The sequence below is a fragment of the Doryrhamphus excisus genome, chromosome 12, assembly GCF_030265055.1.
Source record: "Doryrhamphus excisus isolate RoL2022-K1 chromosome 12, RoL_Dexc_1.0, whole genome shotgun sequence".
Taxonomy (NCBI): domain Eukaryota; kingdom Metazoa; phylum Chordata; class Actinopteri; order Syngnathiformes; family Syngnathidae; genus Doryrhamphus; species Doryrhamphus excisus.
In genome coordinates, this window is record NC_080477.1 from 791,451 (window position 1) to 816,267 (window position 24,817).

General features: G+C 38.7%; 1 protein-coding gene across 5 annotated transcripts in view; it reads left to right on the top strand.

Moving 5' to 3' along the window:
* Positions 1-24,032, top strand: part of LOC131139598 (semaphorin-7A) — a 45,146-nt gene extending 21,114 nt beyond the window's left edge. For 2 of the 5 annotated variants that reach the window (XM_058089340.1, XM_058089341.1), the window contains 6 exons: positions 337-523; positions 1,638-1,753; positions 1,826-1,971; positions 4,566-4,645; positions 6,254-6,534; positions 20,235-24,032. In XM_058089340.1, the coding sequence (XP_057945323.1) occupies positions 337-523; positions 1,638-1,753; positions 1,826-1,971; positions 4,566-4,645; positions 6,254-6,534; positions 20,235-20,405 (981 nt within the window). In that variant the 3' untranslated portion in view covers positions 20,406-24,032. Of the gene's footprint in view, positions 1-336; positions 524-1,637; positions 1,754-1,825; positions 1,972-4,565; positions 4,646-6,253; positions 6,535-8,135; positions 8,199-8,656; positions 9,036-20,234 lie in introns of those variants that run through there. The other 3 variants (XM_058089338.1, XM_058089339.1, XM_058089342.1) reach the window with 3 other exon arrangements.
* Positions 24,033-24,817: the final 785 nt, after the last annotated feature.

Sequence of the window (24,817 nt, forward strand, 5' to 3'; positions counted from 1 at the left end):
CTGCCAAAAAAAATTCTAAAAAGCATCTTTCCATGAAACTTGGTGGTGGGGGGTATCTGACCGATATCTGTGGTGCACATATGTAGTATTTTCTACTTCTGCTTCCTATAAAAACGTACATGCAAATTCAGGATGCGCAATACTGTTGCGTCAAAATAAAAACCCTGTCTTAGTACAGTTTTGTCAAAAGATAGGAATGCCCGCTTGCGTAATCCCAAGCGTACGCTCCTTGCACATTGTTGGCCATTTTGCAATACTGTGAGGCCATATTTGTTACAACAGTGGATGCTCCCTCTTTTGAAAGTGGTTTTTGTCTCGTCTAATCCGCCTCCTCAGTGTGGTTCAGACAGCACAGCGCTCCCTCTGGACGTCCTCAAGATGATCCAGATGACCTCTGAGATGGAGCAGTGGGTGTGGCCTGTGAATAAGTCTGGTCCACTTCTGCTCAGTCATCACGTGTACACTCGCATCCACGCCGATGTTGCCGACTCGGAGGAAAAGACGCTTCTCTTTTTGTCTCTCGGTGAGTTACTACCGGAACCCGTCTCGTTGCCTCCCCATCCACACCAATATACACTCTCTGGTCATAACATTAGGAACAGAGCATACAAACTGGACACTGGAGTCCAATTTACTTCAACCAGTGTGAGTGTACTTTCCACAGTCATGACTGTGCATCAATACACTCCGTCCTAGCGAACCTGCTGTATCCGTTTCATTGGAAGGTGTGGGTTGAGACACGCTGGTGTCACGCAGGTTTCACCTTTCTTGCGAAAGCCCCCCCCTCCCCCCTCCTAAACACCCACACACCTCATTTCCTCATTTGTGTATAAAAGTCTTTTTGTTCCCCCCCCCCCCTTTGTTCCGTGAACAAAAGGCTCATTGGAAAAGTGTGTGGAGATGACCTTCACCTGGTGACACACACCATACATGGAAAATGAAGATTGTCTTATTTCTGTTATGGGACACCGAGGATAACTAAGTGCCGGGGGGGGCATTTACGGTCCGCGGCACATTCAGAAACTAGAACTTAACAAGAAAACTGAAAGAAATAAGCAGGATTTTTGACAAGAATAAAGTCCAAATATATATAGAGAAATAAAAGAATAACATCATAACATAATGAGGACAAATTTTAGTAGCATAAAGTTGAAATGCTAAAGAACAAAGATGTTATGTTATTTTTATTTCAGGTTGTAATTTGAGAAACATAAACAAAACATCAGAAATGGGTTAAGACAAATTAACAAGATTCTATGAGGGGGGAAATATCATTTTAGTAGCATAGAATTTAAATATTAAAAGAAAATTTAAAAAATTTGATTGGGGAAAATATTCTGATATGAGAATAAAGACATAATTACAGGAAGAAAAGTGAAGTAGTTGGAAAAATAAAAATAAAAAAACACCAGAAACCACCAGAAATTGATATGAACAAAGTCAAATTATTAAGACAAAAAAATGTCACAATTTTAAGAGAATAAACTCGTTCGGAGGAAAAATAATGTAATTTTAGTAGCATACAGTTTGAAATATCAAAGGGAAAAAAGTGATAATATTATGAGAAACTAAACAAAATAAAGTTATAAAAGTAATAAATAAAGTAATAAAGTCATTTTTTGAAAATTTGCACCCAGCGAGTGGAGGAGTTCACAAGGTGGTCCAGACCAGGAGCCAGGCCTTGGTCATTGCTGAATACAGACCTTTCAAGCACCACGCCCACATCGGCAGCCTCAGCCTCCATCCTTCCTCTGTGAGTACACGGCCTCAGCATCCCGCCCTGCCATTGGCTGGCTGCATCTCAGCTCCACGCCTGTCTTTGCAGAAGAACCTCTACCTGTCCTCCACCAGCCAGCTGCTCCGGGTGGATGCGGCCGACTGCGCCCGCTACGGAGAAACGTGCGAGGAGTGCGTGTTGGCCCGAGACCCGTACTGCAGCTGGGACGGCGCCTCTTGCAACAGCGACACCAGGTAGGACCCATACAATCACAGCAGGAACTCAGAACGAGAACGCCGTCTCGTACGTGAGATGCTGCAGTTGTGTTTTCATGTGAAGTCAACCAAACGGCAGGTTCTTAGTTATATTATATTATTATTATTATACTATTGTAGAGTTGCATCATCACCTCTTTGTGGCTCTGGCGCAACCAAACGTAAAAGATGTAAAATATACATCTTTTGGGATGAAAAAAAATGTGTAAAAAAATTAATGGACTATTTTTTTTTCCAGGGGTGGCACAGCGGTCTAGTGGTTAGCACGCAGACCTCACAGCTACGAGACCAGGGTTCAATTCCACCCTCGGCCATCTCTGTGTGGAGTTTGCATGTTCTCCCAGTGCATGCGTGGCTTTTCTCCGGGTACTCCGGTTTCCTCCCACATTCCAAAAACATGCCACTCCATATTCCATAGGTATGAATGTGAGTGTGAATGGTTGTTTGTCAATATGTGCCCTGTGATTGGCTGGCCACCAGTCCAGGGTGTACCCCGCCTCTCGCCCAAAGACAGCTGGGATAGGCTCCAGCACCCCCGCGACCCTCGTGAGGAAAAAGCGGTAGAAAATGAATTAATTTTTTTTCCCCTATTGGCCGTCTAAAAACATTTTTGACATTATTAGAGCCTCATACACGTGAAATAACACCCCTATAGTCACATTTATACTCCTATTACTTAATATAGTAGACATTCATTCATTCATTTTCTATCTCTTATCCTCACGAGGGTCGTGGTGGGGGTGCTGGAGCCTATCCCAGCTGTCTTGGGGCGAGAGGCGGGGTCCACCCTGGACTGGTGGCCAGCCAATCACAGGGCACATATAGACAAACAACCATTCACACTCACATTCATACCTATGGACAATTTGGAGTCCAATTAATGTTTTTGGAATGTGGGAGGAAACCGGAGTACCTGGAGAAAACCCACGCATGCACGGGGAGAACATGCAAACTCCACATAGAGATGGCCGAGGGTGGAATTGAACCCTGGTCTCCTAGCTGTGAGGCCTGCGCTATAGTAGACATGATAATCAATAATAAGACACACTAAGTCACCGTTAGCACTGGGAAAGTTCCTTTTTGTTTTATTATCTTCTTGGTAATTTGTGTTTTTTTTTTGGGGGGGGGGGGGGGGGCATTGTACAGGAAGCTGAGCCTCCCTTGCGGTCTTAGACCAATGGCCACTTGTCCTTTAATACAACTTGGTGATATTTTTTAAAGGTGTACATAGTTTTAATGCAACTTTTAACAAGTGTCATCTTCTTACAAACGACCTTCCTAGAAGGGGGGCTCTCCCTTCTCAAGGTTTCTTTTTCCATTTTTCCTTGCCCTGATGGGGGTTCAGATCAGGGATGGCGTCTATTGTCTACCATCTATCATCTACTGCAGGGGTGCTCATTAAGTCGATCGCGATCTACCGGTCGATCGCGGCGTGACATTAAAAAAATATCATCCTAGCATCAATGCCGTCACTTGATTGACATACAGGGCAGCCATTCAGATGACAACTGAATGTTGCCCTTCGGGCGACCAATCAAATCAAACAACGTCTCTAAGTGCAGTAGAACTTACGATGTCAGCCTATCATCCATCCCCGTTACTTGATTGACATACAGGACAACCAGTCAGATGACAACTGAATTTTGACCTTTAGGTCACCGCTCATGCGTAAACAACGATGCAAAGTGCTAAGCTAGTCGGCGAATTGCGTCAGATTTGAAGCCCTCGCTAAAGTTTATGGTCACTAAAATGAGTGAAGGAGCTGGACCAAGTAAAAAGGCAAAAACATATCACTTCCATACGGAATGGGAGGTGGACTTTTTTTTTTTCACATGTCTTTTTCGAAGTGCGTTTGCCTCATATGCCATTCTACCATCGCAGTACCAAAGAAGGGAAATGTGGAGTAATGTGGAGGTAATTACAAAAAATGTTAATAGTTAATTATGTGTGTTTTGCAATATTGGCTCATTTGGTTATGTAAGGTACATCAACATACATTGTACGTACAAATAATCCTCAATACATTTGAAAATAAATAGATGTTTTGCATTTTTGTAGTGGGTAGATCATTTTGACTCGGTCATTTTAAAAGTAGCTCGCATGCTGAAAAAGTGTGAGCACCCCTGATCTACTGTATCTTCTGTAGCCTGCTTGTTACGCCCTTTGAGGCTCTTTTGTGATTAAGGGCTATACAAATAGACTTGACTTGTTCTGTGGTGAATACAAGACCAAAATAGACAGATTTGCTGAGCGTCTTTGCTGCGATCATATTGTTTGGCAGCAGGTACGCCCCCGATTATCAACGCCGTCTTTCCCCAGCGGGTTGCGGAAGTGGCTTTTTAAAAGTCACGTGATGCAAATGAGGATGACACATTTAAAAGTGAGGAAAGGTTGGACATGGTCATATTTTTATAGTCACTTTTGCGGCTTTGTGATGAGTACTAAATGTCTTAGTGTTGAGTGGCGTGGGCAGACTCACACTGTGTGTGTGTCATGTGTGTGTGTCATGTGTGTGTGTGTCACGTGTGTACTGTAACTGCCTTCATCAGTCGCTGTAATGTTTGCTTTCACAGCGGCGCCGTCAGCATCCAGGATGTGACCTCAGGAAATTACACCATCTGCACAACCTCACCTCAACTTCATCTCAGTAAAGGTTTGTCGTCTTCAAGCTGAAGTGGATGCTGGGAATGGGTGGTACCCTTAGAACCCCGCGTGGGTGACAGAAATACAATACATCTATCTATTCAATTTAAAAACTGAAACTTGGAAAAACTTTAAAGGGCGGCCCTCTGTCTCGACCGGGTGGGTTGGGATAGTAAAAACGGAGTGGAGGGGTAACTGGGAGATCAAACATGACGCACTCCTCGCATCCAGCGTGACGCCAGAATAGAATAATTTGCATAAATTTGACTTCCTGAGAAGCTCCACTAAGTCGCTGACATTGGAATACATTTGCATATTCATTTCATATTTCAACAAAAATGTATATTCTTACAAAATTTACTCCCTTTACAATAAAGGGAGTCTATCTATCTATCTAAAAGAATTTCCATTTATCAGCCTGGCGTCTAGTTTATGCTGACAATAACACCTCCAAATGTCATGTGACCAGCTGTGTGTGTGTGTGTGTCTAGGTGTCATGTGACAAGCTGTGTGTAGTGTAGTGTAGTGCATGACTGTCAGCATGTTAATATAAAACATGTGATGTCAGTCTTCAACGGACCTTGAAACACACTTGTGGGTTTTGCCAAGTTAAGGATGGTTATTGACCGTAGGGCTCCCCCTACTGGCAAAATATGGGAATACAGTCATAATCACAGGAAAAAAGCACATTTATCATTCATTCATTTTCTACCGCTTTTCCCCACGAGGGTCGCGGAGGGTGCTGGAGCCTATCCTAGCCATCTTCGGGCAAGAAGCGGGGTCCACCTTGGACCGGTGGCCAGCCAATCACAGGGCACATATAGACAAACAACCATTCACACTCACATTCATACCTATGGACAATTTGCCAATTAGCCAATTAACCTAGCATGTTTTTGGAATGTGGGAGGAAACCGGAGTACCCGGAGAAAACCCACGCATGCACGGGGAGAACATGCAAACTCCACACAGAGATGGCCGAGGGTGGAATTGAACCCTGGTCTCCTAGCTGTGAGGTCTGTGCGCTAACCACACGACCGCCGCTGTGCAGCCGAAAGCAAATTTAAATATTTGGAAAATTAAAAAAACAAAATGGCAGAATTTTTTGGGGGAAAAAGCTGTAAGTTATGAGAATAAAACAAAATATTAAAACAAAAAGACTTAAAAGAATAAACCTGCGATATCATGAGGAAAAATAACATTTTTAGTAGCATAGAGTTGGAATATGAAGGAAAAAAATCAGTTGTAATATTATGTGACACTAAACAAAATGAAGTTAAAGAAAGTTAATAAATTTAGGCTGTTATGATATGATATTATGGAAATAAAGTTGCAATATTACACAAAGGAAATATACAAAAGTTATGTGGAAGAAAGTTTGAATATTTGGAAAAAATGTAAAATGAGAGACATTCATAGTAATAAATAATAACGATATACTTTTTAACCTATACCACATAGCTGATATGTCGTTTTTTCTTGAACTACACACAGTATGGAACCTCTTTACAAAATATGAATGTGGGCCTCGGACATCCCTGGACTCCATTGGCCAGCTTTTGTGACCAGCAAGGTTTTCTTTGGGTTCAGTTCCGTCCTCATCACCTGGTCTTTGCAGTGATCAGACCCTCGCGTGCGGGCGAAGTGGTGGTGCCGCTACCTCCCGAGTCCAAGTACTTCCTGCGGTGCCCGACGTCGTCCCGCCATGCCCTCTACGCCTGGCGTCACCGTGACGAGCACTCGTCCTGCGACTGGAGCCAACACGGCTGCCTCCTCCTGATTGACAGCATGGGCCCCCGGCAGGAGGGGGGGTACGACTGCGTCTCCGAGGAGCGGGGCCACCGCCGCGTCCTGGCCCGCTACCGGCTGCTCCTCGCCGGAAGCTCGCCGCGTCACTCGGTGAGTCCGCTCCTTCCGCTTTGTCTCCTGGCGGCTGTCACGTGGGCCTACTCCTGAATATTGGAATAATCATAGTTCATAACTTATGCATAAATGTTTTTTTTTTATTGGGGCGGGGCCTTATTCTTTAATGTCAACTCAAAAAATATATAGTATTTCCATTTCAAATCTAAGAATATTACCTTAAATGAGCCCTGGAAGGCTTTGAAGAAGTGAATTTATGTTTACAGAAATAACTTATTATATAATGTGTTGTAATACCACACTTTGGCCACTAGGACTATTTGCCGTTTGTGTTAGCATGCTATTTATTATCATTGTTTGTTATTGCTGTTGCAATATGTTAAGTCCATTCAATGCAAGTATTTTTGATGACTTTGCTACTTTTTCGTGGAATAGAATGTCACATTTTCTGTTTAAATTGTAATAATTTGGGGTATTGAAGAAAAAATAGTAAGATGGCTGTCCAATGAAAAGCATGCATCTTGTATCTCTTTTTGGGGAATGAAAAAAAACAAAACCCAAAACGAACCAGATAAGGAAATGTATGCAATAAAATGCAATAAAACACGCATCCCATCCACGGAAGCTGTCGCTGGCGCGTCTGTTACTTTGACATGGTCTTTGCTTCCGCCATTCATATGCAACGTCCAATCCAAATGAATGGCAAAGTAACTGTGGAGACATGTTTGCAATTGTTACAGTATATATTTTTTTTAAAAATTAATGTAAAAAAAAATGAATACATAATACATTTTTCAATAAAATGTTACTAAATTCTATTAAACTTTATTCATTGCTTACATTTGGGTTTCATACGTATGCCTATTTCAAATTAATTAAAAAATTAATACTAAATGTATCTTGATATATATTTTTCATTCATTAATTTTCTACCACTTTTCCTAAAAATTAACATTTTTGTAAAATCCCTAAAAAAAATTATTTTTCTTAAATTTCTTACATTTGTGTTATTTTGTACTATCCAAATCAATAAATAAAATGAACGTGTGTGTGTAACACACAGGAGCATTTAGGTTTGTATAATAAAAAAATTTAAATTTTAAAAAATGAAAAATTATTAATATATATTTATATATATTATATAATATTTATTATTAATATATAATTATATTATTATTATTATTATATATATAATATTTATAGCAATATTTGACAGGCTTAATTCTGCTTCAACACGATGATTCCCATGGAATCCAAATACTGTATGAAGACAAATATGGCGTAACAATAACAAGCCTCAGTATCTCTGGTGCCATGCCACAAAACAAATCAACAAGAGCAAAAAAAAAAAAAAAAAGCGTATTGTAGTCTGACAACCCCACCAATGTGGGATCAATTATCCATCTTGACGTCCCTTGACAGGCTCTCACATTAAAGCAGCTCCAGCGCCGCCCCCTTGTGGTGGCCTGTGGCTAAACAATGTCAGCCCGCATAACAAGACACGGGCGTGAACTTGTATTACGTTTAACATTTCTAATGCCGCGTATTGCAAAAACAAACCCACCATCCTGTCTGCAACTTCCTGTACATGTCCTGTGTGTGTGTGTGTGTGTGTGTGTGTGTGTGTGTGTGCACAGATGTGCAGTCAACGTGCAACATCTGGAGGCCACAGATCAGAGAAGTAAATCTGAGATGGGATCTGACTCTTCTATCAGAGCTCAGGCCATCTATGATTAATGAAGCCCCCGTCACGGTCCGACTGCCTTTTTCACGCCCGATGGGGGCGGGTGGGGGGGGCCCGGGGGGGTCGTCGAGGGTCAGGTTGCAACAATCTCGCTTTGCGTCCCTTCCGAGCTCCACAATAAGCAGCGAAATCAACACGACATCAACCGGCACCGCATCGTCGTCGTTCTTCTCCTTGGCGGCTGAAGCGTTCCTAATAAAGCGTCCAGCGCGAGTCCACCAATAAGCCGTCCCAGCGTGGCGTGGAGCTGTGCGGCGGGAGCGTGTTCCAAATATTCCGGAGCAGCTGGCCTCAGTGTGCCTCTCTCCTGGCCGAGTAAACAAAGCACCAGGCGACGTTAAGCAAAAACACATGAGCGCCTTTTTTTGGCCAACAGGACCAGCTACATTGTTGTGTTTTTACTCACACGACCAGGCTGCGCTGACCGCTTTCACCTCAGACTTCATCATCATCATCATCATCATCGTCATGGCGAGGCCGCGTCCTTGAAAAGATGAAGCCAATCCAGTTGAAAGCATAAGACGGCCAACAGTCATGTGTTTTGCATGGAAAAAGACAAAAGGCGTACGCTAACAAGTGCGGGAATATGGAATATGCTGCACTGGAATTACTTTCAAACAAGATGAAAACAACTGAGACACTTGATTGGCTGATGGCTGATAAATAAACGGGACCAGTCGTTTTGAGAGGTAATGACAGGTAGAATGGAATAAAACCTGACCACTCAAATTTCGTATGCAAAATAAGACAAATAAAGGCAATTCGGATTCTGACCAATCGATGCAACCTGAATGGCTCAAGTACTGTAACACCCCCCCCCCCCCCCCCGACAACAGACTTAAATTTGAATGCCGACCTACCAACATGTACCAATGTATATACGCTTGTATGCAGATTGAATGAGTTCAGCATCAAAGTTGCAAAATTATGACAAAGAACGTTGCTGAATTTAATGAGCCATTTCGCCAAATGTGGTGCCAATATGGCGGCCATACGCATACGCTTATATTTATTTTAACAACTCCGTACGGTGACCTTGAGTGTCCTGAAAGGAGCCTATAAATACAATGTATTATTATTCTTTTTTCTTTTGTTTTTTCTATTTGTTTTTTTTCATTTTCTTTTTCTTCTTTTTTTTTTTTTACTTTTTCTCTTTCTTTTGTTTTTTGTTTTTTTCTTTTTCTTCTTTTTTGTTTTTTTCTTTTTCTCTTTCTATGTTTTTGTTTTTCTTCTTTTGGTTTTGTTTTTGTTTTTTTCTTTTTCTTCTTTTTCTTCTTTTTCTTCTTTTTTTCTTTTTTTCTTTTGTTTTTCTTTTTCTTCTTTTGGTTTTTGTTTTTTCTTTTTCTTCTTTTTTTCATTTTCCTTTTCTTTTTTGTTTTTTTCTTTTTCTTTTTCTCTTTGTTTTTGTTTTTCTTCTTTTGGTTTTTGTTTTTTTCTTTTTCTTTTTTTTCGTTTTGTCTTTCTTTTGGTTTTTGTTTTTTTCTTTTTCTTTTTTTTCGTTTTGTCTTTCTTTTGTTTTTCTTTTTCTTCTTTTGGTTTTTGTTTTTTCTTTTTCTTCTTTTTTCATTTTCCTTTTCTTTTTTGTTTTTTTCTTTTTCTTTTTCTCTTTCTTTGTTTTTGTTTTTCTTCTTTTGGTTTTGTTTTTGTTTTTTTCTTTTTCTTCTTTTTCTTCTTTTTCTTCTTTTTTTCTTTTTTTTTGTTTTTCTTTTTCTTCTTTTGGTTTTTGTTTTTTCTTTTTCTTCTTTTTTTCCTTTTCTTTTTTGTTTTTTTCTTTTTCTTTTTCTCTTTCTTTGTTTTTGTTTTTCTTCTTTTGGTTTTTGTTTTTTTCTTTTTCTTTTTTTTCGTTTTGTCTTTCTTTTGTTTTTCTTTTTCTTCTTTTGGTTTTTGTTTTTTCTTTTTCTTCTTTTTTTCATTTTCCTTTTCTTTTTTGTTTTTTTCTTTTTCTTTTTCTCTTTCTTTGTTTTTGTTTTTCTTCTTTTGGTTTTTGTTTTTTTCTTTTTCTTTTTTTTCGTTTTGTCTTTCTTTTGGTTTTTGTTTTTTTCTTTTTCTTTTTTTTCGTTTTGTCTTTCTTTTGTTTTTCTTTTTCTTCTTTTGGTTTTTGTTTTTTCTTTTTCTTCTTTTTTTCATTTTCCTTTTCTTTTTTGTTTTTTTCTTTTTCTTTTTCTCTTTCTTTGTTTTTGTTTTTCTTCTTTTTGTTTTTTTCTTTTTCTTTTTTTTCGTTTTGTCTTTCTTTTGTTTTTCTTTTTCTTCTTTTGGTTTTTGTTTTTTTCTTTTTCTTCTTTTTTTCCTTTTCTTTTTTGTTTTTTTTCTTTTTCTCTTTCTTTGTTGTTGTTTTTGTTTTTCTTCTTTTGGTTTTTGTTTTTTTCATTTTCTTTTTCTTCTTTTTTGTTTTTTCCTTTTCTCCTTTTGGTTTTTGTTCTTTTTCTTTTTCCTTTTCTTTTTCTTTTTCTTTTTCTTTTTCTTTTTTCATTTTCCTTTTCTTTTTCTTCTTTTTTGTTTTCTTTTTCTTTCTTTTTTTTCTTCTTGACAAACGAAATCAGGAAGGGGGCAAACACTTTAAAACTATATCATAACGTCAAACACAATAACAGACATGAAACATTTCTCAAGTGGAATATGAAAGCATATTGTAGGCCCAACAGATGCATGATGGTCATACATATATGATAGCTATGATAGGTATGATAGGTCATAACCAGTAGATGATGAGATGATTGGGATTCCCGGTCCAACAGATGCAGATGTAGTGCGTGCCCGGTGCATTTTAATGAGCTGTTGCGGTGCTGCCGCATGTACAACACAGCCAAACTCCGCCAGCAGACTCTGCGTCACCTCGCCTGTGTTGGCCTGCCAGAGGAAATAAATAAACAATAATGGATGGCAGATGATGATAATGTGACACCGGATGATGTTACGGGAAACGTTGCGAGGCCTCGTCATGTGATGCCCGCTTGGATGCAGGGGAAGTAGAGATTTCGGCAGGAAATGACTGATTTGGCTACTTTACTTTTCAATGGCGTGTTGGAGTGACAGCCTGGACGCCCTATTCTTGTTGTCACCGCGTATCTCTTTCCATTAGCTTAGCTCGCGCTGCCTTGATTTCATGGCTGCTTTGTATCACGGCGGGATGCGGACCTCACAGATGTGCACACGCCCTCTCACTGGCAACACGCTTTGATTTAAAAAAGGAGCAGATGTAGACGCAGCAACGTCGGAGTCACATCGCCAATACTTTCCTTTTACGTTGCTGAATTTAACGAGCCATTTCGCCAAACGTGGTGCTGATATGGCGGACATACGCATACGCTTAGATTTATTTTAACAACTCCGTACGGTGACCTTGAGTGTCCTGAAAGGAGCCTATAAATACAATGTATTATTATTCTTTTTTCTTCTTTTTGTTTTTCTTTTTGTTTTTTTCATTTTCTTTTTCTTCTTTTTTTTTTTACTTTTTCTCTTTCTTTTGTTTTTCTTTTTCTTTTTGTTTTTTGTTTTTTTCTTTTTTTTCTTTTTTGTTTTTTTCTTTTTCTCTTTCTCTTTCTTTGTTTTTGTTTTTCTTCTTTTGGTTTTGTTTTTGTTTTTTTCTTCTTTTTCTTTTTCTTCTTTTTTTTCTCTTTCTTTTGTTTTTCTTTTTCTTTTGTTTTTTGTTTTTTCTTTTTCTTCTTTTTTTCATTTTCCTTTTCTTTTTTTTTTTTTTTTTTTCTTTTTCTCTTTCTTTGTTTTTGTTTTTCTTCTTTTGGTTTTTGTTTTTTTTCTTTTTCTTTTTCTCTTTCTTTTGTTTTTCTTTTTCTTCTTTTGTTTTTTTTTCTTTTTCTTCTTTTTTTCCTTTTCTTTTTTTTTCTTTTTCTCTTTCTTTGTTGTCTTTGTTTGTCTTTCTATTGTGCGTCAGTCTTTACTGTTTCTTGAAATGTGACTGCTTGGGGTTTAAAAAAAAAATACAAAATTTAGCATCAATAAAGTTTCAATAATCAGTCAAGAAAAAGTGTGAGAGACTGCAGCCTTTTATTGTGGTCCCTTCCTGTTTCCAATGTTAAAAAAAACAAAACAATAACGATAACAATACCATGAGGCGCAATTGGGATGCAAATTTTATTGTTTGTACCTTTGTACCTGTAAATTATTTTTATACTTGTGCCACCATTTTACTCAGAAAAGAAGTGAAAAAATATTTTTTTAAATGTAGGAGATGAAAATGTGTAGAACTATTTTTAAAAATAAACAAATAAATAAAATGTCAGATTTTTTCTATTTCATTTCTAGATATACTATAATATTCTTTAGGCTCTTCCCACAACAGATCTTTTTGGTCTGCATACTTTTTTTTTTTTTAAATACTTTTTTCATACTTTTTGTTTCTGGCTCATGCCCTTTATATTCCGGGTGCTCTTCCTGACGAATACCGATGATGCTTACTAGTGGAGATTCCAACCCGAGGCATTCACTCCAAAGTCCAGAACGCTAACCACTACACCACAGCAGGCTCAATGAATAAAAATTTACATAAAAATAATAATTAAAAGTACATTAAGATATTGTTTTGTACATAAAAAAATTATAAAAACAAATATTAAAAAACAAAAAAAATCTTTTCTATAAAGTGTATTTTTCTTTTAATAAAAATATTAAAAAACAACAAATTAATTTTTTTATAAAGTGTATTTTTATTAAATAAATAGATGACTTTTTGATTATTTCCGGACTTTTGCAGGCCACATAAAACGATATTCGGGGCCCAATCTGATACTTGGCCCCTGAGTTTAGCTTATTGGCCCAGTTTAGCTTAACGTCTCCAGTGTTGGGAACCTCACTCCATTGGCTTTCACTGTTGTACTTCTAAAGAGTAATGGACAGTCTAATATTCCAGTATTACCATATACAGATATTTTCTAGTTCTAATCCCCACCAAACAATAATAAGATATCAATGTAGCTGGGAATTGATCTATCAAAAGCTTTGAAGTTTGCATCAAAGCTTCCAGGTGGTTCCCATTAACAAGAAGCCATTTTTGCCTAATGACACCACTTCCTTGTGCACTACGGCGTTCAGGCAGTCCCATTTACAAGAAACAGTAAAGACTGACGCACAATAAAAGGAAAGTATTGGCTAAGTGACGACTCCAACCGTTGCTGCGTCCCCATCTGCTCCTGCTTATTGCAAAGCTTTACAGTTTCAAACTCGTTGCCTCAAAAACAAAAACAGGGGCCACCTTGTTAAAGCCTGCAGAGTTTATTTGCTGCCTCGAGTTGTCCAATTTGTCGCATCTCGCATATCCAAGCTGGGCCTCCGTCGGGTCGCTGAGTGTTGGGCTTAGCATCTGCAGGGACACGTAACGTAGCGCTAACCCGTAAAGATGATTTTATATGGGTCTGCGACCATGGGGGCACCGCAGGCCGGCCTTATGGACCATTTAGGTGTATTATTCTACTGAGGCGAGGCAGAGGACATCGTAAAACAGGTAGTCCAATGATCAGGACTTGGTTGGTCAAAGAAGTTACACTTGAGGAAGGAAGTTAAAAACCCAATGGAAGACAATGGAGCATTAAGCAATGATATCAAGGTTCTGCAGGATGATATCAAATTATTTACGAAAGACAATGCTGCCTTGTGTGTTGCTCTTAAGGAAATTAAAAACCCAATGGAAGACAATGGAGCACCAAGCAATGATATCAAGGTTCCACAGGATGATATCAAGGCATTATTGGAAGACAATGCTACCTTGTGTGTTGCTCTTAAGGAAGTTAAAATCCCAATGGAAGAAAAAAGAGCATTAAGCAATGATATCAAGGTTCTGCAGGATGATATCAAGGCATTATTGGAAGACAATGCTGCCTTTCGAGCTGCTCTTAAGGAAGTTAAAACCCCAATGGAAGACAATGGAGCACTATGCAATGATATCAAGGTTCTGCAGGATGATATCCAAGTATTTACGAAAGACAATGCTGCCTTGTGTGTTGCTCTTAAGGAAGTTAAAATCCCAATGGAAGACAATGTAGCATTAAGCAATGATATCAAGGTTCTGCAGGATGATACCAAGGCATTATTGGAAGACAATGATGCCTTTCGAGCTGTTCCTAAGGAAGTTAAAAACCCAATAGAAGACAATGGAGCACCAAGCAATGATATCAAGGTTCCACAGGATGATATCAAGGCATTATTGGAAGACAATGCTACCTTGTGTGTTGCTCTTAAGGAAGTTAAAATCCCAATGGAAGACAATGGGGCACTAAGCAATGATATCAAGGTTCTGCAGGATGATATCAAAGTATTTACGAAAGACAATGCTGCCTTTCGAGCTGCTCTTAAGGAAGTTAAAATACCAATGTCAGAAAATGGAGCACTATGCAATGATATCAAGGTTCCACAGGATGATATCAAGGCATTATTGGAAGACAATGCTACCTTGTGTGTTGCTCTTAAGGAAGTTAAAAACCCAATGGAAGACAATGGAGCATTTTGCAATGATATCAAGGTTCTGCAGGATGATATCAAAGTATTTACGGAAGACAATGCTGCCTTGTGTGTTGCTCTTAAAGAAGTTAAAACCCCATTGAAGACAATGGGGCACTAAGCAATGATATCAAGGTTCTGCAGGATGATATCCAAGTATTTACGAAAGACAATGCTGCCTTTTGAGTTGCTCTTAAGGAAGTTAAAAACCCAATGGAAGACAATGGAGCACTATGCAATGATATCAAGGTTCTGCAGGATGATATCAAGGCATTATTGGAAGACAATGCTGCCTTTCGAGCTGCTCTTAAGGAAGTTAAAACCCCAATGGAAGACAATGGAGCACTATGCAATGATATCAAGGTACTGCAGGATGATATCAAGGCATTATTGGAAGACAATGCTACCTTGTGTGTTGCTCTTAAGGAAGTTAAAAACCTAATTGAAGACAATGGAGCACTAAGCAATGATATCAAGGTTCTGCAGGATGATATCGAGGCATTATTGGAAGACAATGATGCCTTTCAAGCTGCTCTTAAAGAAGTTAAAAACCCCATGGAAGACAATGGAGCATTATGCAATGATATCAAGGTTCTGCAGGATGATATCAAAGTATTTATGGAAGACAATGCTGCCTTTCGAGCTGTTCCTAAGGAAGTTAAAAACCCAATGGAAGACAATGGAGCATTAAGCAATGATATCAAGGTTCTGCAGGATGATATCAAGGCATTATTGGAAGACAATGCTGCGTTTCGAGCTGCTCTTAAGGAAGTTAAACCCCATTGAAGAAAATGGAGCACTATGCAATGATATCAAGGTTCTGCAGGATGATATCAAGGCATTATTGGAAGACAATGCTACCTTGTGTGTTGCTCTTAAGGAAGTTAAAAACCCAATGGAAGACAATGGAGCACTATGCAATGATATCAAGGTTCTACAGGATGATATCAAGGCATTATTGGAAGACAATGCTGCGTTTCAAGCTGCTCTTAAGGAAGTTAAAACCCCCATTGAAGAAAATGGAGCACTATGCAAAAATATATCAAGGTTCTACAGGACGATATCAAGGTATTTACGGAAGACAATGCTGCCTTTTGAGCTTTTCTTAAGGAAGTTAAAAATCCCATGGAAGAAAATCCATCATTTTGCAATATCAAGGTTCTTCAGGATGATATCAAGGAACTATTGGTGGATAATGTTGGATTAAGACAAGGAAGCAAAGGAAAATATGAAAAATGTAGTTTTTGAGCTGAATCAGAATGCATGAATGAATGAATGACGTCATCAAATTATTAGTATTAAATCTAAATTTTGTTGTTTCACCACACAACAGAGCCCCAGTTATTCATCCACATGTGAAACACGTTTTCTAAATACATCTAGAAGACATCAAAACCAGAAGAGACCTGACACATAAAAGAATTACTACACAATTACTGCAATTAGAAATCCCTGCCATCATTTTGTTTGATTCATGAAGAGAAGCCCGGTGCTGCTGTGCGGACAGGAAGCAGACTTCAGCAGTTGGATTCGAACCTGTGTTCCCTTTGGGTCCGCAGCACCTTTAAAAGTCAGTTGAGACGTTGAACATGAGCATAAAGGCGCTGATTTATACACTTGCATGGTGTGTGTGTTCATCCAGCATCTTGGTGGGATCTCCAGCCAGCAGGAATGCTTGTACTGGACCGCACATCTGGACTGGTGCTGCCTGGTTCAGGAGCGCGGTCTCACCGCACACTGTACCTAATTAGATGACTTCAATGGGGTTTTTCCACTCCGCAACCATTGGATATTAGATGCGTTCATATGGACTATGAAAGGTTGACTCCCGCTGTGATTTACCAATATGATTATTATTGTGGTCTCAGTTTGCACCGCGTCGAGAGATTTCTTATTTTGCTCCACGAGAGAAGCAATAAAAGCTGAGCATTATTCAAAAATCCATTTTTGAGCAGACTAACCTGGACCCACTCCCGCCGGGTCCGTCTGAACGCCGTTGGCCTGGCTGGGCTGCGGTTCGGATCCGTCCCCCGTGCGGGAATAAACGGATCGGATGGGAGTCAAGGAAAATAGAAAGTGATTGGCGTAGAAATGAAGTGTAAATTTGTCTTAGTGTAGAATAAACACGAGTGGTCCCGGTACGGATCCCAGGGGCACACCTTTAGAAAAGACTAAGGGAGTTCATGCGATCTCACTGTACTTTTGGTGGACTTTTTCCTTGTTCTGTGTGAACGCATTTCCAGATTCATAGCTAGCATCAAAGTCACGGTTACATTTGCAAGCCAAGTCACATTTTTCTACCCTTTTGTGTACTTTATACTTCACACCAGGTACAAATTGAATCTATATCTAAATCTATTTCATTTCTAGATATAGTACTATAAAATATATTTACAAATGTACATTGTTTCTTTAGGCTTTTCCCACAACGGATCTTTTTGGTCCGCATACTTTTTCTCTCTGGCTTGAGCCCTTAAAATTCCGAATGCACTTCCCGACGAATACCGATGATGCTTACTAGTGGAGATTCCAACCCGAGGCATCCGCTCCAAAGTCCAGAACGCTAACCAACCGCTACAACACGGCGGGCTCAAATGAATAAAAATGTACATACAAAAGAATAATTAAAAGTACATTAAGATATTGTTTTGTACGTAAAATATTTGTAAAAAAATATTTAAAAACAACAAATTAATTTTTTTTATTTTTTTTGAAAAACTATATTTTTCATAAAAATAAATAAATAAATAGATGACTTTTTGATTATTTCCGGAATTTTGCAGCCACATAAAACGATATTCGGGGCCCAATCTGGCACTTGGCAGTTTAGCTAACGTCTCCAGTGTTGGGAACCTCACTCCATTGACTTTTACTGTTGTACTTCTAAAGAGTAATGGACAGTTTAATGTTCCAGTATTACAATATACAGATATTTTATTATAAACAATAATAAGATATCAATGTAGCTGGGAATTGATCTATCGAAAGCTTCGAAGTTTACATCAAAGCTTCCAGGTGGTTCCCATTAACAACAAACAAGTACTTTATACTTCACACCAGGTACAAATGTAATTATCGGAACACGTACACAGTAGCAAGTAGTAGGAACAGTAGTAGTACTGTAAATAATATGGAGCACATCAACCACTTGGTAGTTTCACTTCCTGTATGATGGGCGTCAGAACTTGGTCCGCATATCCCACAAAAAAAAAACCCCGACTCCTTTCCAGTGAGATTTGGACTTGAAGGGATCCAGTTTGGTGGATGCAGGATTAGGTCTGCGCTCTTTGAGGCCGATGTGGTCCAGCCGGCTTCATCGGTCCGGATCTTCAGCTGTCGTTGGATCGGTTGGAAGCGGCCGGAATGCCAATCAACGCCTCCATGCTTCTTACCGGGAAAAGGGCTTGAGTGCCATCCTCCGGTCCGGGATGACATCCTCGGGGAAGACCCAGGTCTATGGCTTGGAATCCTGGATGGGGCTTGATGCGGTAGTCGCCGAGAGGGAAGTCTGGGCTTCTCTGGACCTCAGGAAGATGGAGAGACCACATGAGGGTCTCCAGGAAGTGAAGATACGTTTCTACGGAGACAAACATCTTGGTAAGTGCTGCTGTTTTGGCTAGCAATAAATGTCTGTTGTTACAGCTGCTACCTGTTATTTTTCCCAAGTGGATGACACCTATAATATAATCCCCCCCCCGCCCCCCCGGGCCCCCCAGAGTCCATTAAGAGTGAAGGCCACCATTGGAGGCTAATTTCCAACGTTTGTGTTGCGCATTGAACCATTCCAAGCCGCTTGGCTTTACATGAGTGGTTCGCTTTGTCGGGGGTTTGGGGTACCCCCTTTTTAATCAAACCCCGATAATCCAGACCGCCAGGATTTGTAATTCCTCCTTTCCGAGGTCACCGCCGTGGAAAGACGCATTCCAGGCACGACCGCAGTTTCTCGCTCATTAAACGTATCGTTGAACGCACGCATTCATGCCGGGGGGGGGGGGGGGTTGGCTGCATGGATGAGTGTCGGTGGTGGTGCTACTGAAGCATCGACACCCCACCTCGCCCCCCCCCACAAATCTCGAACGCAAGAAGTCAGTTATTAGGAAAAAAGTTGCAAAGAGAAAAAAGTCGCAAATCTATGTTATTACAAAAAAGTTGCCAAACTACGAGAAACAAATCTCGAACATTCGAGAAACAAGTCGCAAAGCTACGATAAACAAGCAGTAAAGTTATAAAAAAAAGTTGCAAAGTACAAGAAATAAATCGCAAAGTTATGAGAAACAAGTCACAAAGGTACGATAAACAAGCAGTAAAGTTATTAAAAAGTTGCAAAACTACGAGAAACAAATCGCAAGGCTACCACGAAAAAGTCAGTTACCAAAAAAAAGTGGGCAAAGCTACGATAAAAAAAAGTCGCAAGGCTAAAAGACGCAAGAAGTCAGTTATTAGGAAAAAAGTTGCAAAGAGAAAAAAGTCGCAAATCTATGTTATTACAAAAAAGTTGCCAAACTACGAGAAACAAATCTCGAACATTCGAGAAACAAGTCGCAAAGGTACGATAAACAAGCAGTAAAGTTATTAAAAAGTTGCAAAACTACGAGAAACAAATCGCAAGGCTACCACGAAAAAGTCAGTTTCCAAAAAAAAAGTGGGCGAAGCTACGATAAAAAAAAGTTGCAAGGCTAAAAGACACAAGAAGTCAGTTATTAGGAAAAAAGTTGCAAAGAGAAAAAAGTCGCAAATCTATGTTATTACAAAAAAAGTTGCCAAACTACGAGAAACAAATCTCAAAGTTACGAGAAACAAGTCGCAAAGATACGATAAACAAACAGTAAAGTTATTAAAAAATTGCAAAACTACGAGAAACAAATCGCAAGGCTACCACGAAAAAGTCAGTTACCAAAAAAACGCGGGCAAAGCTACGATAAAAAAAAGTCGCAAGGCTAAAAGACGCAAGAAGTCAGTTATTAGGAAAAAAGTTGCAAAGAGAAAAAAGTCGCAAATCTATGTTATTACAAAAAAGTTGCCAAACTACGAGAAACAAATCTCGAACATTCGAGAAACAAGTCGCAAAGGTACGATAAACAAGCAGTAAAGTTATGAAAAAAGTTGCAAAACTATGAGAAACAAGTCGCAAGGCCACCACGAAAAAGTCAGTTACCAAAAAAACGTGGTCAAAGCTACGATAAAAAAAAAAGTCCAGACCACGCCAAACTTTGACCCGAGTGTAGTTAAGGCAGGGGGGGGGGGGGTCCAAGTGTTTCCACTGAGGGCTTCATACGGAAAAGACAATGGATGCAGGGGCCATTTTGAACATATTCATTTTGTAAAAACTGAAATATTTCCATAAAAAAATAATACTGCATTTCAGTTTAGTCTCATCGATGACGCGGCATATTATTTTTGGCTGTTCTTATTAGCTTTCTTTTTTTAACTGTATATTTAGGAATGATGGAAGAGACCTGCAGGGAGAACACAAACATAAATACATTTTTTTTCTCATCTTTTTTTACCACGGTGTTGTTTTTATTTAACCATATTTCATCTCCAGAGAGATTCCGAGTGTCGGGGAAGCTGGAGTGGGAAGACGGGATTTGTCCGTCTGCTTGGAAGCCACGTGCATGGGAATCCATCAGCGTCAAAGCTAAGTGTTTTTACTCTTCCTTCGTCGCTCCAATCGTATTCTCTTTGGGTCTTTCCTCTTTTAACTTGTTCTGCATGACAGTTACTAGAAATCATTTTATCATTTTCTTTATTTAATATGCATACACACCAGACTCAGTAAGTAGCTTCTGGAGAAAAAAAAATATATTAAAAAAAAAAAAACTGAAGTTGATCACTGGGACGACGAAAAAAGTTGTAAAGTTGCGAGAAACGAGTCGTAAAATTACTAGGAAAAAAAGAAAGAAGTCATAAAGATATGAGCAATAAATGGTGAAGTTATGAGAAAAACGTTGTAAAACTACCAGGAACAATTGGTAAAGCTATGAGGGAAAAGTGGCAGTTACGAGAAACAAGCCGCACGGCTACGAGAAACCGGTGGCAAAGCTACAAGAAACGGTTCACAGAACAGAAGAAAAGTCGTGAAGCTACGAGAAAAACATGTCAAAGTTATGTCAATCAACTACAAGAAACATTTTGCAAATCTGCCAGAAAAAAAGTGGTAAAGTTACGAGAAAAAAGTGGTAAAGTTACGAGAAATGAGATACAAAGTTGGGACAAACAAAGTTACGAGAAAAACGTTGCAAGAAACAAATCATTAAGTTACGAGAAGAAACTTTCTAAGACAAAAAGCTGAAGCTCTGCCAAGAAGTCGTAAAGCTACAAGAAGCTGTGAGAACCAAATGGCAAAGTTAAAAAAAAAAAAAAGTAAGTTGCAAGGTACCTCGAGAAAAAGTCTCAAAACTACAAGAAAGTCACAAAGTTACGAGAAAAAGTTTCAAAGAAAGCTATGATAAACAAGCAGTAAAATTATGAAAAAAGTTGCAAAACTACGAGAAACAAATCGCAAGGCTACCACAAAAAAGTCAGTTACGAAAAAAAAGTGGTCAAAGCTACGATAAAAAAGTGGCAAGACTAAAAGACGCAAGAAGTCAGTTATTAAGAAAAAAGTTGCAAAGAGAAAAAAGTCGCAAATCTATGTTATTACAAAAAAGTTGCCAAACTACGAGAAACAAATCTCGAACTTTCGAGAAACAAGTCGCAAAGGTACGAGAAACAAGCAGTAAAGTTAGGAAAAAAGTTGCAAAGTACAAGAAATAAATCACAAAGTTACGAGAAACAAGTCGCAAAGGTACCACGAAAAAGTCAGTTACCAAAAAAAAATGTGGGCAAAGCTATGATTAAAAAAAGTCGCAAGAAGTCAATTAGGAAAAAAGTTGCAAAGAGAAAAAAGTCGCAAATCTATGTTATTACAAAAAAGTTGCCAAACTACGAGAAACAGATCTTGAACGTTCGAGAAACAAGTTGCAAAGCTACGATAAACAAGCAGTAAAGTTATGAAAAAAAGTTGCAAAACTACGAGAAACAAATCGCAAGGCTACCATGAAAAGTCAGTTACCAAAAAAAAGTGGACGAAGCTACGATAAAAAAAAGTCGCAAAGCTAAAAGACGCAAGAAGTCAGTTATTAGGAAAAAAGTTGCAAAGAGAAAAACTTTGCCAAACTACGAGAAACAAATCTCAAAGTTTCGAGAAACAAGTCGCAAAGCTACGATAAACAAGCAGTAAAGTTAGGAAAAAAGTTGCAAAGTACAAGAAATAAATCGCAAAGTTACGAGAAACAAGTTGCAAAGGTACGATAAACAAGCAGTAAAATTATGAAAAAAGTTGCAAAACTACGAGAAACAAATCGCAAGGCTACCACAAAAAAGTCAGTTACGAAAAAAAAGGTGGCAAAGCTACGATAAAAAAGTTGCAAGGCTAAAAGACGCAAGAAGTCAGTTATTAGGAAAAAAGTTGCAAGGAGAAAAAAGTCACAAATCTATGTTATTACAAAAAAGTTGCCAAACTACTATGAGAAACAGATCTCGAACGCTCGAGAAACAAGTCGTAAAGGTACGATAAACAAGCAGTAAAGTTATGAAAAAAGTTGCAAAACTACGAGAAACAAATCGCAAGGCTACCATGAAAAGTCAGTTACCGAAAAAAAGTGGGCGAAGCTACGATAAAAAAAAGTCGCAAGGCTAAAAGACGCAAGAAGTCAGTTATTAGGAAAAAAGTTGCAAAAAGAAAAACTTGGCCAAACTACGAGAAACAAATCTCAAAGTTACGAGAAACAAGTCGCAAAGGTACGACAAACAAACAGTAAAATTATAAAAAAAAGTTGCAAAAACTACGAGAAACAAATCGCAAGGCTACCATGAAAAAGTCAGTTACCCAAAAAAAATGTGGGCGAAGCTACGATAAAAAAAAGTTGCAAGGCTAAAAGATGTCAGTTATTAGGAAAAAAGTTGCAAAGAGAAAAAAATCGCAAATCTATGTTATTACAAAAAAGTTGCCAAACTACGAGAAACACATCTCGAACTTTCGAGAAACAAGTCGCAAAGGTACGATAAACAAAGCAGTAAAGTTATGAAAAAAGTTGCAAAACTACGAGAAACAAATCGCAAGGCTACCACAAAAAAGTCAGTTACCAAAAAAACGTGGGCAAAGCTACGATAAAAAAAAGTCACTAGGCTAAGAGACGCAAAAAGTCAGTTATTAGGAAAAAAGTTGCAAAGAGAAAAAAGTCGCAAATCTGTTATTACAAAAAAGAAACAAATCTCGAAGTTTCGATAAACAAGCAGTAAAATTATGGAAAAAAAATTCAAAATTACGAGAAACAAGTCGCAAAGCTACCACAGAAAAGTCAGTTACCAAAAAAAATTGGTCAAAGCTACGATAATAACATTTGCAAGGCTAAAAGAAGCAAGAAGTCAGTTATTAGGAAAAAAAGCGGCAAAGTTATGTTATTCCGAAAAAGTGTCAAATTACAAGAAAAAAATAGCAAAGTTACGAGAAACAAGTCACAAAGCTACTTAAAAAAAAAAGTTGTAAAACTACAGAAAAGAAGTCTCAAAGCTAAGACATAAAAGTCGTTTCGTAGCAAAACGTCCTCATCACAAACGTCTTTTGTTGTCGTTTGTTTTGCTGAGCACCAGATTGCTTTTATCACGTTTAATAAACAAGAAAAAAAAGCTAAACATGGAAGTGGACCTGCCCTTTGTTTGTTTGTTTTGTGTTTTGAAATGAAGACTTCAGTTTGTTGCGTCACGTCTGCCTCCCAGTCAGCAACGCCAGGGAAGCAACTGGTCAAGTTGGCGCCACTAAAATAAACACATTTAGCCAACATCGCATGTCAAAGGTCATTAAACACAACAAGTTATTGGCATCATGATTTGGAGTGCATGGGAAAGTGGACATCGGGTAATGGCCTCCATATGTCCTCGTCTTCAATGCTTACTTGCCAGTATGACCTTACAGTAGGGGTGTCCAAAGTGCAACCTGCTGTCCATTTTTGGCCCTCAGCTTGTTTTGTTTTTTTAATTATTGTCCCTTAAGTTACTCATTATTCATGAGTGAAGTAGTTAGCTTAGTCGCCTTTAACACAACAATGATTACCTTTAGCATCATCAATGCACAAACTACACCTTTGCGATGCCCCCCCCCCCAGTAGTGAATAATGAGTATGTATGTTTGTCCACTTAAGTACTAATACGTGTTAGAGGTGACGGATGGAATGTTTTTTCTGCACTTGATGTTTTATAGCATCAGACAGAAATGGATTGATTACCAACGTCTACGTTTAATTGGCTCCCATTGTTCAGACTCTGACAAGACGGGGGCTCATGGGGGGGGGGTTGAGGTCAAGGGTTCTTGTTTCATGGCCTCACACACGCACTCGCCAGCCCCCGGGGGCTTGGCATCAATCCGCCATGACCAGCCAGCAGCTTCTATACCAGGGGTGGGCAAACTTTTTGACTCGCGGGCCGCATCGATATAACAAAATTTCCGGGGCGGGGGGGGGGCAGACTATATATTTTACACATAACAGTCCACCTAGTATTATTGTATCTGTAAAATTGTCATGCAATCTGCTATTATTATTTATTATTTTATATTTATATTTAAATATTTTAAAAATAATAAAATATTATAATAATTAAAACAAAATAAAAATAATAATTATTATATTATTATTATGTAAAATATGCAAATATAACATTATTATATATAATTAATATAATAATTAGCATTAATATAATAAATATAATAATCATAATAGTTATAATAATAATATAATAATTATTATTTTAATTTTTATTATTATTATGTGCTTGTGTCTCTTTTTTCAGGAGCACTTTGTAAACAACAGACCATGTCAAACAACGAAATTGATACAAGCATCAAAAGGTTGGCTCAGGCCATGATGCCAGGTTGTATGTTGACTTTAAATGAAATACTTTGGAAAGATTGGGCGGGCCGTATTCAAACACTTGGCGGGCCGGATGTGGCCCCCGGGCCGTAGTTTGCCCACCCCTGTTCTAGCCCAACACGGAACCCTGGCTTTGTCGTCCTCATCCAAAACTAAAAAGGTCCTGATGAGAGGCGGCTGTCTGGTACTCATCATCCCTCAGAGCTGACCACGCTAGTTT